This window comes from Elephas maximus, chromosome 10 (assembly GCF_024166365.1).
Source record: "Elephas maximus indicus isolate mEleMax1 chromosome 10, mEleMax1 primary haplotype, whole genome shotgun sequence".
Classification (NCBI taxonomy): domain Eukaryota; kingdom Metazoa; phylum Chordata; class Mammalia; order Proboscidea; family Elephantidae; genus Elephas; species Elephas maximus.
The window spans coordinates 106636520-106651763 of NC_064828.1; the positions used below are offsets into that span (position 1 = coordinate 106636520).

At 50.2% G+C, this 15244-nt stretch overlaps 1 protein-coding gene across 3 annotated transcripts in view; it reads right to left on the reverse strand.

Moving 5' to 3' along the window:
• ITPK1 (inositol-tetrakisphosphate 1-kinase) overlaps nt 1-15244 on the reverse strand; it is a 183811-nt gene that overhangs the window by 123598 nt on the left and 44969 nt on the right. For 2 of the 3 annotated variants that reach the window (XM_049899713.1, XM_049899714.1), the window contains exon 2: nt 10600-10624. The exons of the other annotated variant lie outside the window; for it this stretch is intronic. In XM_049899713.1, coding sequence (XP_049755670.1) covers nt 10600-10624 — 25 coding nt within the window. The remainder of the gene's footprint in view (nt 1-10599; nt 10625-15244) is intronic. 3 annotated transcript variants of the gene reach the window in all.

A 15244-nucleotide genomic window follows, 5' to 3' on the forward strand; every position in this document is an offset into this window, starting at 1 on the left:
TATGAGTCAGAATCAACTCGATAGCAATGTTCCCGCCCCCCCGCCCTTAAATACCTACTAGGAGCTTTATGTCCCATGAAGTCAATGTCATCCCATTTTAAAGATGATGAAAATGAGGTCATGTACAGCCAGTAAAAAAAGAACAGAAACTCAAACCCAGACCTCCTGAGGGACTCCACAGGGAAGGTCAAGCCCCAACAAGAACCACCACCATCCCAGTATGGGCCCCAGTGACCAGGTGGAAACGTTCTGTGCAGAGCCCAACTTCGGACTCCATGGTAGTCCCTCCCTGAAAGGCTGGGGTCTGCAGGGATGTCAAGGATGGAATCACACTCGTTGGCCTTCAGAAGCCACTGTGCTTCTTGGAAACTCAGTTTCCATTCAATAAGGGGGTAATCAGGATGTGCGTCATGGGCCCTTCCAGCTCCCAGGATGTCAGCACCTCAATAAAGACCAAGGTCATTGTTATTCCAAAAAGCTCTTGCACTTGGATCCACAAGACCCAACAGAGGGATAGATGGAAGGCAGGATGTTCACAGGTTTCCAACTCTTGTTGCTGTTGTTGTTAGTTGCCATCAAGTTGGCTCCAACTCATGACAACTCCATGTACAACAGAACGAAATGCTCCCCTGTCCTGAACCATCGTCATAATCGTTAGTATGCTCGAGTCCATGTGGCGGCCGCTGTGTACTCAGTGGCTTCCAACCGAGGAGGCTCATCTTCCAGCAGGGTATCAGACAATATTTTGTTGTGATCTATAGCATTTTCATTGGCTAATCTTTGGAAGTAGATCACCAGGCCTTTCTTCCTAGTCCATTTTACTCTGGAAGCTCTGCTGAAACCTATCTACCTTGGGTGACCCGGGCGGTATTTGAAATACGGGTGACATAGCTTCCACACCACACCAACATGCAAGCCACCACAGTAGGACAAACTGACAGATGGGTGGTGGTTCCAACCCCACCTGTGCCTAATTACCTGGAAATAAAGTCCAGTGAGGCATCAAAGCCAGCCAGGGCAACTGAAGAGGGCACAGTGGCCAAGGGAACCCAAGTAGGTTAATCATCTGCCACCTAAGGAGACTCAACTCCATACTTTTAAACAATTATTGAACCACGTAAATACATCATCTAAACAATGAATTTAGGGAAGACCCACGACAAGATGGACTGACACAGTGCCTGCAACAACAGGCTCCAACATACGTACCATTGTGGGTGACAACATCGTTCTGATTCTCCTGGAGTCCAGATTTCTGGGTTACTGGAAGTGCAATGACCCACCCAGACTATCTACCCTTGGGCATCCTCTTGAACCTTGAAGAAAGTGGATCCCTGGAATCACCTTGAGGTCAAATAACAGCCTAGAAAGCAGCTTGGTGGAGACTAGTTAGCCTTGGGCCTTGGGCTCTTTTGGAAAATTATCTATGTGCAGCCAGCTTCAAGAAGCAGGAACTCCAGGGCCTGACTGTTGTTTTTAGGTGCCGTCGAGTTGGTTCTGACTCATAATGACCTTGTGTACAACAAACCGAAACACGGCCCGGTCCTGCACCATCCTCACAATCACTGCTATGTTTGAGCTCATGTTGCAGTCACTGCGTCAATCCATCTCATTGAGGGTCTTCCTCTTTTTCACTGATCCTTTACTTTACCAAGCAAGATGTCTTTCCTCCAGGGACTGGACCCTCCTAATGACATGTCCAAAGTACATAAGACCAAGTCTCACCATCCTCACTTCTAAGGAGCATTCTCACTATACTTCCAAGGCAGATTGGTTTGTTCTTCTGGTAGTCCATGGTATACTTAATATTCTTTGCCAACACCATAATTCAAAGGCACCAATTCTTCTTCAGTTTTCCTTTCGCATGCATATGAGGCAACTGAAAACATCATGGCCTGGGTCAGGCACACCCTAGCGCTAAAAGTGACCTCTTTGCTTTTTAACACTTTAAAGAGGGCTTTTGCAGATTTGCCCAATGCAATGTGTGATTTGATTTCTTGACTGTTGTTTCCATGAGCGTTGACTGTGGATCCAAATAAATGAAATCCTTGACAGCTTGAATCTTTTCTCCATTTACCATGATGTTCCTTATTGGTCCAGTTGTGAGGATTTTTGTGAGGGTCTGACTAGAGGCTGTGTTTTAGGATGTATGACGTTTCCTTGGCGATTCTGTTTGTATAACAGAGGGACCCTGAAACCCTGCCCTGTGCTTTGATGTAGCTTCTGAAAATTAATATAACAATGACCTATATAACCGGCTTCCACTGTCCCCTCATCAGAGCACCTGGGTTTTGACACTGCCTGATTCAAATCATATCTACTCCCAATAAATACATTCTGTTACACTAATTTCTGGTGTTTCTCTGAACATGTAGGTTTTTGACATGGGGGTGGCACAGGACTGGGCAGTGTTTTGTTCTGTGATCCGTGGTGTTAGCTGTAAGTCAGAACCAACTCAGTGGCACCTACGGCAACAAACACTTTTCTATAGTCCTTGGAGAAAAGCGTAACACTCAACCACACCGTGCCTTCTCTGGCTCTGAACTAGGAAACCTGCTATCGAGCACATTGCTCTGTCGCCTGCACCCAGCACAGCTGTCGGGACAAGCTGAGGTCATTCCTCTCCCCCCGCCTCTCTCAGGCCCGAGTGCCCCCGCCAGAAGTAAGGACGGAATCTGGCGACAGACACCTTGGGTAGTAATTCTGTCACACTCAGCAGGAGTGTCTTTAGGGGTACAGGATGGCCAGACACCCCTAACAGTCTTAGGGTAGGGACAGGTCACGCCATAAAGACCAGCCGTGTGATTTAGGGTGGGGCTTTGGGTCACATGTCATCAGTCAACCTGGAGACTGAGTTCCACCAGTGGTCAAAAATCAACCAATCATTGACAAGTAATCCACCGCCACCATCAGCTGCTGCTGAGTCGATCCTGACCCATGGCGACTCCATGTGTGTCAGAATAAAACTGCATTCAAAGGGGTTTTCGATGACTATGACCTTTGGAAGCAGATCAGCAAGCCTTTCTTCCATGGCACCTCTGGGCAGATGCCCGTCACTGACCTTTCAGTCAGCAGCCGAGCGCTGAACAGCTTGAGCCACCCAGGGAGTCCTGCCTACACAGTGGAACTCCAGTAAAAACTGTGGACACCGAAGCTTCCCTGGTGGGGCAGTGCTCAGCGCATGCTGTCACAGGTCAGTTCTGGGAGGGGACGTGGCCTGACTCCACGAGGAGAGGACAACGGAAGCTGCGTGTCTGGAACTCTCCCAGGCTCGCCCTCTGGTTGAGCTTAACCTGTATCCTTTCCCTGTAATAAACCATAACCATGACTGTAAGAGCTTTCAGTGAGTCCCAGCAAATTATCAAACCTGAGGGTGTCAGGAAGTGAGGGCAGGGCAGGTTTGTGGGGATGGTGCCGTCTACCTTGCGTACTGGCTAACTCCAGGCGCACCTCCCTCTCCCTCACCCCACATCCACCCAGTTACCAGGCCTTGCAATTTGTAAACCTCCCCCTTTCCCCAGCCCTCCCTGACTGTGTTCATTCCAGGCAGATGGTACCACCCCTCATCGGCCACAGCCTCAGCCTCCTAACAAAGGCCTGGCTCTTCCCCACCACCACGCAGCCTTGTCCAGTTGAAGCCTCCACCAAAGCTTCCCCCACTCGGCTGCAGTATCCCCTCCTCTCGCAGCCCGCCAAGCTGTGGTTTCTGACTGGCTTGGCCCGACCACGCCGCAGCCCCTAACGGCGGTTTGAACTTGGCACCAAAATCCCACATATGCGCAAACTGAAATCTCAGAGCTTGTGCAGGATCTGAAGAGCTGTGGCCCTGAACTTGACCCCAGACCTGAACTATGCCAAAGAAAGTGTTCTCCGGCACACAGTTGCACCCGAGCCCACTTGCAAAGTGAAAGTGTCCTTCCTTTGCAAATGACTCAGCACCTTGATCTCCAAATATGGACATAGGAGTGACTGGGGTTTCGGATTTTGGGAGCCGGTCTCGCCCCCCGGGGACTGGACAGCATAAAAGCTCCAAGCTCCCCAGGGCTGGGAGCGTGTGGTCTTTCGGCTGCTAGGCCCCACGTTGCTCCTTTGAGCAAACAATAAATTTCCACTTTCCCTTGTAACTGGTGGTGTGGCATCCATCTTATTTCATTTGGCTAGTAAGATAGGACAAGAACCCTCGTCCGGTTTCACAATCACCCTCTACATGTCCTCCCAGCAGGGTCTTCCCCCAATGCCTGCAATCAGAGCCTATACTTCTCCCAGTGGAAGCTCATCAGTGTGCCTCCCCCACAAGCCCTCCAGGAACAGCTCCCCTGGGCCCTCTGTGATCTGGCCCTGCCATTCTCTCCAGCCAAGCCCCTCATGACCAAGGCTTCAGCCTTTCCAGCCACTCATATCAGGCACAGCCTGTACTTTCTGCCTGCTATGCCATCCTAAGACTTCACCTATGCACCAACACCTGACTCACGGAGCCCCACACACGACGGAACCAAACCCAGGCTGGTCCTGAGCCATCCCCGTGACTGGCTGCGTATCATCAGACTGTTGTAATCCATACAGTTTTCACAGGCTGATTTTCAGAAGTAGATCACCAGGCCTTTCCACCTAGTCTGTCCTAGTCTGGAAGTTCCACTGAAACCTGTTCAGCATCATAGCAACATGTAAGCCATAACTAACAGACAGGTGGTGGCTGCGCATGAGGCGCATTGGCCAAGAATAGAGCTGGGTCTCCCATGCAGAAGGGGAGAATACCACTGAGCCATCAATAACAACCCCTTCCCACCAGCACCTGTGCCTGGCTTATTCCATTTCAAGAGGTAACACCTTCCCAAAAAGGCCTTCCCCATCACCTGCCCACTATCCCTTTCATGCCCCCACCCCACACAGGCCCCTGCTGTGAGCCTTCCCTGCCCACAGTCTCCGGGTGGACACCACCATGGCCCCAGCAACTCATATGCCCAGCATCGAGTTCTACATGAGTCCCTGGACACCATGGCCTTCTCTCTGCACTGCATCTGTGTATCCGTCTGCTTCTCAGTCTTTCTTTTTCTGCTTGATAGTCTGCCACTCAGCTTCCTTCCTTGAATGGTTTTCAGAAAGGCGGAAACACACAAAGGAACTCCCACCTCTCAGGCAAGCAACAACTCCAGAGAAACCCCCCGTGTCAGAAAGGCCTGTGGTCTGCCTTCCACTCTGCAAGCTGGGGGACTTCCTTACTTCCTCGCCTGCTTGAGAAACAGAGCCTGCTCAGAGTCCCAGTTTCATAATGTTCCAATTCTCAAGGAATTTGGAAGGAGGACAGGGAATCTATAATCGGCTACTGTACTTCTCACACTTCGAGCTTGCTCGCATGCGTTTTAAAATACAACCCCAGCACCTCCTGTGCTACCAGTCACCTCCTTCTCCCCGGCTCTTTCAAAATAACTGGTGAAAGGCAGCCCAAAGAACATGGGATGGGGCGGGGGGGCAGTGTGCAGAACACATTTTCCTAGGGAGTGCCAGGCTGGGGCCAGGCAAAGTGAGCGCTGCATTGTTCTTTCAGGGTCTTCCTCCCCCAATTCAGAACTGCCCTACAAAGTAGCAATGGAGTCCGTGGGCAGGAATCCTCAAAGGCGTCCGCCAGGCGTTCCCAACAGAGGAGATCAGAGTGGCAAATGCTCCCAGCGATGCAGCACTTGTGCCTGGTCCTCAGAAGAGGCCCCGGGCCACTGCTTTCTCCCAGCAAAGGAAAACCAGGCCAAGGTAAGCTTTGCTCACACTGGGTTGTTTTAGGAGCAGAAGGCCTGGCTGGAGCTGCAGGCATGGCCCTCACCTCAGCCAGGCTACGATGGATGCACCAGGCTCATGGCCACTAGCCAGACTCACTCCACCTCCTCCAGGAAGCCTTCCTGATTTACCAGGTTGGGCAGAGCAGGCACCCAGGAGAGGCATGCTGACCGGCCTGCCCTATCTACACCGCTCTGCCTATGTGGGGCCTTGACTCACTGCTGAGCAAGGCCAATCTTCAACAACTGAAATGGTGGGATCAGGCAGGCCTGTGCATTCAGCATCCTCACTACAGTACTATAGAGGAGGAAACAGGCAGACAGGTACCTGTGACCATCATCGTCACTACAGGTGCCTGCAACCATCACTGTCACAACACATTATCTATTACCATCACCATCCCGACAGGTAACTGCAACTATCACCATCATCACAAGTACCTGCAGACCATCACCATCACGACGGGTACCTCCGACCATCACTGTCACAACAGGTAACTGTTACCATTGTTGTCACAATAGGTGCCTGCAACCATCACCGTCACAACAGGCACCTGCAGACCACCACCATCATGATGAGTATCTCTGACTCTCACCGTCAGGACAGGTACCTGTAACCACCACAGTCATCACGAGTACCTGCAGACCATCACCATCATGACGGGTATCTGTGACTATCAATGTCACAGCAGGTACCTGAGGACCATCACCATCATGACAGGTACCTGTGGACCATCACCTTCGTGACAGGTATCTGTGACTATCAACATCATGGCAGGTACCTGCAGACCATCACCTTCATGACGGGTAGCCCTCCAGGACACAACTCTTGTTACACTTTGTTCCTTGTCCTCAAGCCCAAGCCCTATAGGACACTAAGACCTACGTTCCTCTTAGGTGTCCTAGATTCTGGTCCACCTGCAGCTTTTCTACATTATGTGATTGGCACTGGGCAGGTGGCCACTTTTTTTTTAATCGCCCCTTTTTTTTTTTTTTTTAAATCATCACTTGGCCTAACAGACCCAGGCTTAAGGGAAGCCCATCAGTAGCAAGAAAAGGCCATTGCCAAGGAAAATTCCACAGGCCTTCCTGGGTCTCCGTGGGCACACTGGCCTGGGAGTCAGACGGACCAGCCCCACTGGGTCTCCTCCCGCACCTGTGAGCCAGGTCTGATTCGGTCCCTCTCTGGGGGAGTACCTGCCGCAGGGCCTAGAAGTAAACGAGGCAACGTTCTAAAACAGAGGCCTTTGAAACTCTTCACCCACATGGCCCCCAAAATAAATGTTTAGAACCATGTATCCATTTACACATTTTAAGCTGACATCTAAAATTTCTCATCATAAGTCTAAATACTTGCAGAGGATGTAATTTCCAACATAACATAAATATTAACATTTTAAAATAAAACTGTTAGTCTTTCTCTTTTAAATGGATCCAATGGAATCTAAATACCACAGCGATTTGAGATCCAACATCCTCTATTTTAAAATTACATAATCGAGCTCTTCTTTAACAGTTGGAAATGTAACGATGTTCCCTGTTCCTCCCGGAGCTCCAATTTCTGATCCACTTCTCTCAGGGATGTTTGTGTTTTATGTTTGAGTTTTACTGATCATCCTATCATGCCGTAAGGCAAAAATAAATAACTGCATATAAAAAAACCAAACCCGCTGCCGTAGACTCCGACTCACAGTGACCCTGTAGGACAGAGCAGAACTGCCCCACAGCGTTTTCAAGGAGCGGCTGGTGGATGTGAACTGCCAAGCTTTTGATTAGCAGCTGTAGCTCTTAACCACTGCGCCACCAGGGCTACAACTGTATACAAATGCTTTAAATTTTTTTTTTAATTTCACATCACTATAAAGCTCTGATTGTTAACGTCTCTTCGGGGCTGAATTATCATCACAACTACTATTAATACACTACTGCTCAACCCAACAGAAATACACTACAAATTTGTACAAGTAATAAACATAAAAAATTAAAAACCCTTATTAGAAATACACCTCTGGAGAGGTAAATAGGAATTAAAAAAAATTATGTCATGTATCCACAGAAAAATATTACCCGTTGCTAGAATAAGACAGTTTAGTATCAAGTCTATTTCTATCTCTCAATCGTTGCAGATACGACCACTGAAACCACTTACTCAGGAGAAGACGGCCTGGAGGGATTTACCGTAGCACAGTCTTTGAATTCCTTTAGAACTGAATGCCAAGAATCACAGTCCTCTATTATCAAAAAACAATTTTAATGCTCTATCAGCTGACCACTGGATCAGGTCCTCTTTCAATTCTGTTGCAAGTGGAAAACTGAAAATACCTGACATGCCCAAGGATTACAAAGACCAGGCACTTTGCTTGGCACCCAGACGGTTCTGTGCTTGTGGTCGTGCACCACCGCTCTGGTCTGGCTGCAGGTCATAGGAATGCCCTCTTCTCTGGAAGTAACCAGCTTCCCGTGTGCCAGGCACTGCACGAAGTTCTTTACCTGAATCAACTAGTCCTGTCAACAACCTGAGGGGACAGGCGCCACTATCATCCCATTTTACAGATGGGAAAATTGACACAGAGAGCAGGTAGGCAACTGGCCAACGTCTAGCTCCTGACCCTACATGTGCTGCTTCTCTAGGGATGGGAGGAAGCGCAGTGTGAGAGAGGCGGCTAGCAAGGAGAGTTTACAGCACCTTCCCAAGCAACCTTGGCTGTGGGAACAAGCCGAGGATGTCGGGGACTGGCAACATTTACATTCTTAATTATGCTCCCCCCTCACCTTGGAGGACCCTTGGTGGCACAGCGGTTAAGAGATTGGTCCTAACCCAAAGGCTGGCAGTTCAAATCCACCAGCCGCTTCTGGAAACCCTATGGGGCAGTTCCACCCTGTCCTATACTGTCGATATGAGTCGGAATTCGCTTGAGGGCAACGGGTTTTTTTGGTGCTCACCTTGGAAAGGTTAAATGCAAACGCTAATTTAAAGTAAAATGCATCCATGCCTGGTACACTGTGGCTGCCATCAAGCCTATTCTGACTCACGGTGACCCCACGTGTGCAGGGTAGAGCTGTGCTCCACAGGTTTTCAGTCACTGATTTTTTTGGAAGTAGATCACCAGGCCTTTTTTCCAGGGCACCTGTGGGTGAACTCGAACCTCCAATCCTTCAGTTAGCAGCTGAGCACTTAACTGCGCTACCCAGGGATTCCAAGATTCCCATTATTGTTGTTGCTGCCGTCAGCTCTGACTCATGGTGACCCCATGTATGCAGAGCAGAGCTGCTCCATGGGTTTTCAAAGCTGTGACCTTTCAAAAGTAGGTCACCAGGCCTATCTTCCAAGGTGCCTCTGAGTGAGTTCAAACTGCCAGTCTTTTGGTTAGCAGTCAAGTGCTTAACCAATCATTTTCGCCACCCAGGGGCTCCATGTAGCACCTGATAAATGTTAAATCCTGATTATTACTAATACTACTACTAAACAGCAGGATGAGAAATAACTACCACGACTGGGGCAAGCGTTTAGGCTCTTACCAGCATTTTACATTCCTGACCCTGGGCTCCTGCATCCTTTCCTTAGGTGGCACCCAAATGCCAGGTAATAATAGGCATGAAAGCATTTAGTCAACAGAGCAGCCTATTAACAACCAAAGGAGAGCCAGTTTGGCAGAAAAACCATGGGCTTTGGAGACAGACAAGACGTGCAATCAAACCTCAACCCTACCACTTACGATCTGAGTGCCCCAGGTGGTGCAAGCCTCAGTCTCCTCACCTATTAAATGGGCACGATCATACCGCTCACATCACTGCATGGCTGTACAAAATGGAGGGCCTGACACAGGAAATACCAGGTGGTGGCTAGGGGCATGGTCATTTCCTCATCTTCAGTCATGAACACTGGAACTGAGGGACTCAGACAAGACACCAATCCCAGCACCCAGGTGCCCACCAGCCTGGGGATCTGGCATGCAGAAGCCTGGCTCTTCAGCAGAACTTGCCAAGTGGCTTGTTGTTTTTGCAAAGAGTCTTTCTCTATGGCTTGAAATTTAATCCTCCCCAAACACTCAGGGATGCCAGGAGGAGGAGAACAGAGACATCATGGTGGGTTTTATTTTTAGATGCTGGGTGGAATGCATCCGGTTTGGCTTTACGCTGGCCCCACACCCCTACTGCCTCCCCCAGGTCATCATAAGAATGAACAACAGACACATCAGGGAATAGTTCATAACTCTTCTTCAGCCTGGTGCATTCTGAAGCAATGGCTCCGGCCTGCGTTACACCCTCCAACTAAGTGGATTAAAGGTTTTAGTCTCAATCTTTCCAGAAAGCCATGTAAAACAAAGCCACCAGTCCCCTGGCTGCCTCTCCCATTTTGAAGCAGGTGCCAGCGGGTGCCCTGCTCATGCCTCACCCGGTGGGGTGTGATCAGGAATCAGGTACTGGGGGAGGGGTGGTTTTCCCCCTTTCGAGCAGTGTATTTGTTGGTGAGCACGTGAATGCACTTCCTTTAAATGGCTCCCAACAGAAATTTCCTCATGAACTCTGGCAAGTGGCTGTGGCTAACCACAGGGGAGCATCGTGACCTTTAGCCCCCGCCCCCACGCCACCCCCACCAGACGTTCACCCAAACCAACCCCTCTCTTCCCTGAGAGCTCCTTCCACTGACAAAACCACAGTAACTCTTCAAATCCAAGGAACCAGGGCAGGAATCACATTGAATCCACAGTGGGAACAAGGTTCACGTGAAGAAGGGGCCAAGTACCCAGATTCTCAAGGCAAAGGGGGAAAGTCAGACATTAAAAGGCCACTTGACCTAAAAAAGGGTCATGACGTGGTCTGTACTCACCTGCACGACTTCTATCCCTCGCTTCCTGTGGAGAAAAGCAAAGAAAAGCAGCGTTACTCCAGCAGCAGAAGGCATTCCTTCTGGGACATTCACCGCAGCCAGCTGAAAGGAGGACCACGAGGAGGGTTCCATGAGGAGAACTGGCAGCTGCACCTCTCACGCCACCGTCACCAGAATGGTCTCGTTTTCAAGGGGAAGGTGTGTGAACTCCGAGCCACCCCTCAAAGTCATTTTCTGGCAAAGGGGACAGTTGGTTCCCATAAGGGACTTGGCTGGAGTCCTGTGGAGACCCCAAGTTTGCTCATTTTCCTCACAGCCAGCCTTCTCCCCTTCCAGTCCTGGGGCCAGGCCTTCATTGGTGGAGCTCCAGCCTGGACTTCCCCAAGACCCTCTGCCTCATGGCCCACCGCCTTCACCACCCGATGGCCTAGTTGTCCCTTAACTCAACCACCTCCATGGCTTCCCATTTCTTCCAAAACCCTTGGCCTAGCTTCCTATGTCGGCCCCAGCCCAGCCCAGCCCAGCCCAGCCACTCTGTTGTGCAAGAAGCCAGGGTCCTCCCTGGCCCCAAACCCTTCCCAGTCCTGCTCCAGCTGCTTTTCCAACCCTATGGCCATCCCTGGCCCCCACAGATACCACACCCAACCTTTGGGCCCTAGTTCAACCAACCGAGCCCCCGCACCCCCCACAATAAACCCCAGGCCTAGACATTGTAATCTCCACCTCTCTCTCTCTCACACGAGGGCAGTGGTGGTTCAGTGGTAGGATTCTCGCCTTCCATGCAAGAGACCCGGGTTCAATTTCTGGTCAATGTACCTCATACACGGCCACCACCCGTCTGTCCGTGGAGGTTTGTGTGCTGCTACGACGCTGAACAGGTTTAAGCTGAGCCTCTAGACTAAGACGGACTAGGAAGAAAGGACTGGCAGGCAGCCTAGTTCCAAAAGCCAGCCGATGAAAAGCCTACAGGTCATGACGGTGGTCAGATCTGTTGTGTGTGGGACCGTCATGAGTCAGGACCGATTGGATGGCAACTAACAACTCCCCCTCTCTCACACACCCCACAGCCGTCATTCCTTCAGGCTTCGGGGTCTACACACCAAGTCACCCTGGTATCCCACCCTCACCCTCATCACCCCACCCCACCCCACATTTCTGACTGCAGGTACCACACATTTCCATCTGAGTCTTTAGGGGACCACCCAGGCAAACCTCCAGAAGCCCTCCCTCACCCACAACACCCGCTCCCTCACACACAGAGCCCGCCCTGGGGGCTACTACTCGCCCAGCCGCAACCAGGGTTCTGACTGGCTGTTTAACTCCAGGGCTACTGGGCGGAAGGACCCAGGAGCTGCAGGGCCATGGGCATGCCACCACTGTGTCTGTGTGTGCCAGGCTGGGAAGAGAGGCAGAGCCTCCCACAGAGCCTGAGAGGAGCTGCGACAGAGGAGCACCACGCAGCTCTCAAACAGGCAAACGGCAGAAGGGGCAGGCACGAGAGTGCCAAGACATTACCTGTGAAAAAGTGAGGCGCAGAACAGTACACAGAGCGCAACCCTTCATACCAAAAACAAGTGGAGGAAGGGAGGGGGGATCACTTTCCAGGTAGCAGACACTTGTTAGTTTTGGTGATGGGTAGGGCAACACCGAGTAAGGGTGAAGTCAGCACAACGTGACCGAGGTGAAAGATGACAGTAAGAAGTATACAAGAAAAAGGGACAATTTTGGTAAAGGCCACAACATACACAATTTTACAACAACAGTAACAACAACCAAAAAAAGTGTGTGGTTACACAGGTAGATATGTATCCTTACACATGTACAGGTAAGCACATACGAATATATGGTTGCATGTGTATAGGTGTTTCTGTCTGCTGCAGACATACATAAAATAAAGCACATGGGGGCACCGTTACGAATACTTCCTAGACATAGCCAAACACCCCACAGGATTGGGTTACTGGGTTTAAGGGCTTAGGACCACAGTCTTGGAAGGCAACCTGGTCAACTGGCATAACATAGCTTATAAAGATAATGTTCTACATTCTAGTTTGGTGAGTAGCATCTGGGATCTTAAAAGCTCGCAAGCGGCCATCTAAGGTACAACTCTTGGTCTCTACGTGTCTGGAACAAAAGAGAAAGAAGGAAACCAAAGACTCAAAGAAGAAACTAGTCTACAGGACTAATGGTCTAATGAACCATAGCCTCACCTACCTTGAGACCAGAACTAGACGGTGCCCGGCTACCACACCAACCATCCCAATCAGGGACATAATAGATGGTCCCAGACTGAATGGGTGAAAAATGCAGAATGAAACCCAAACTCCCAAAAAAGCCAGACTTACTGGACCAGTAGAGACTACCAAACCTGCTGCTGTCAAGTCGATTCTGACTCATAGTGACCCTATAGGACAGAGTAGAACTGCCCCACAGAGTTTCCAAGGAGCGCCTGATGGATTCAAACTGCCAACCTCTTGGTTAGCAGCCGTAGTACTTAACCACTGTACCACCAGGGTTTCCAGGAGACTACAGAATCCCCCAAAACTATCACCCTGGGATACTCTTTAAAGCTCTTTAAACTTGGAACTCAAGCCACTCCTGGTTTTATCAGCCAAAAGACAAAGCAGCTCATAAAATAAATAATCTCACCTATGAACACTGTGTTCCTCTAAACAATCATCTAATTGAGATCTAACGATCAACATTTACCCTAGATCAAAGTTGATAAGGTAAGGGAGGAACAAATAAGCTGGACAGGTAGTATGTGCCTTATTATTTATGCAACTTTTTTAAACATTTTCTAATTAATAATGAACTATTAAAATGTATTACCTATCTGAGTGTATGTAGCCCTGCTGGCATAGTGGTTAAGAGTTCGGCTGCTAACCAAATGGTCAGCAGTTTGAATCCACCAGCCACTCCTTGGGAACTCTATGGGGCAGATCTACTCTATCCTATAGGGTTGCCATGAGTTGGAATTGACACAACCACAGAGTTTGGCTTTTGGGTTTTACATGAGTGGATATGTGTATTTTTAAATTTATTGGCAATAAAAGGACCAGGAATGTCTAGGCAGTACTGGGGTCACACTGGAGCTGGTGTGGAAGGCAGCCAGGACTGTGACGGGTTGGGAGCCCCTTTGTGGAGGAAACAGAAGGACGGATATGGAGGAAGTCAACAGCCACTTTCAAAGGCAGAAAGTGCTTTCCAAAAGGTAGAGCTGGTCAGCCACGGAGCAGGCTTGGTGGTGGGGGCGGGGGGGTGGACTGCACGGGTACTCTGGAATCCACCAGAAGGCCCGCAGTGCACATAAGGACACCCTGGTGAGCTATGGTTTCAAACTGTTTTATACAGATAACCTCTCTTTGCCCATTAGCTCATTCAACAAGTGTTTCCTGAGTGCCTTGTTAGAGCTGAGTGTTGACTAAACTCTCCCAAGGAATCTACTATAAGACGGTAAGATGGGGGCCATGGAGAGCTGGCCAGGTCACAATGCGGGAGGGCCCAACTGGCCTTCCCCTCACTCCCCACCCCGAGACACCCAACAGGGCCTCGGGCCCCGAAGAACCCAGGTGAAAACCACTGCAGGCGATGCCTTCCAAGCTCCTCGCTGTCACTCAGCTTCTATGCGATTCCGGAAGGACAGGAGGCCAACAGTCCTGTGCTTCTGTGACTTCATGAGGGAAAGGCTAACACACAGCAGTACAGCCCTGGGCCAGCCTGAGAGGCAGACAGCTGGGACAGAGAGCATCACAAGAAGCCTGAGCCATACCCAACTGTGGGCACCTTGGAGCCCTGCCTCACCCACCCATCCTCCCGGCCCCATTGAGAGCTGAGAAAACGGAAGTGAGCTTCAGTTAGAAGCAGCATGCCCAAGATCACCCAGCTCACCAGGTTAGGCTCCAGCCTGGGGGTTCTTACTCCCAAAGCACGGCTCTTCGCCTGCCCCTCCTGCATAGAAATCCCAAACAGCTGAGACAGAAATCCCACCACAAAGCCTGACTGAGAATGTGGGCTGCGCAGCGGGAAAGGCACCGAGGAGGCAGAGAGACGCATGCACATGACCCGTGCCAGGTGGGGGGGCTCCCTCACACACCCCAGTTAATCCTCGTGGCATCCAGGTTATCCAAGTGCAGCTGGCATCTCCTTACGAAGCCAACTGCGGTCATTTCCCACAGGTCCACCCTTCACATCACCCCAGACAGTGCTCCCTCTCCAGTCCTAAAACAGGCCCCTAAGTCTGAAAATGGATGGAACAGGTAAAACAGGAGAAAGCACCAAAAAATGTCTTGAAAAGCTGGGCTGAAAATCTTAAGTGGGGTTTCTCTGTAGCCCAGAGCTCCGAGGAGCAGCATTAATGGGGAGCTCTGACCCTGGCAGCGTAGTGGTTAAGAGTTACGGCTGCTAACCAAAAGGTTGGCAGTTGGAATCCACCAGGCACTCCTTGGAAACCCCATGGCGCAATTCTACTCTGTCCTGTAGGGTCACTATGAATCAGAATCGACTCGATGGCAATGGGTTTAGTTTTTCCTTTTTTTTTGGTTTGACCGAAAAGAAGGGCTTACCTGCCCCTCCATCCACATCAGGCCACAAAGGCTTACTAAATGCCCTTGATGGTGACGACAGCTAAGGTGTATTACTGCTT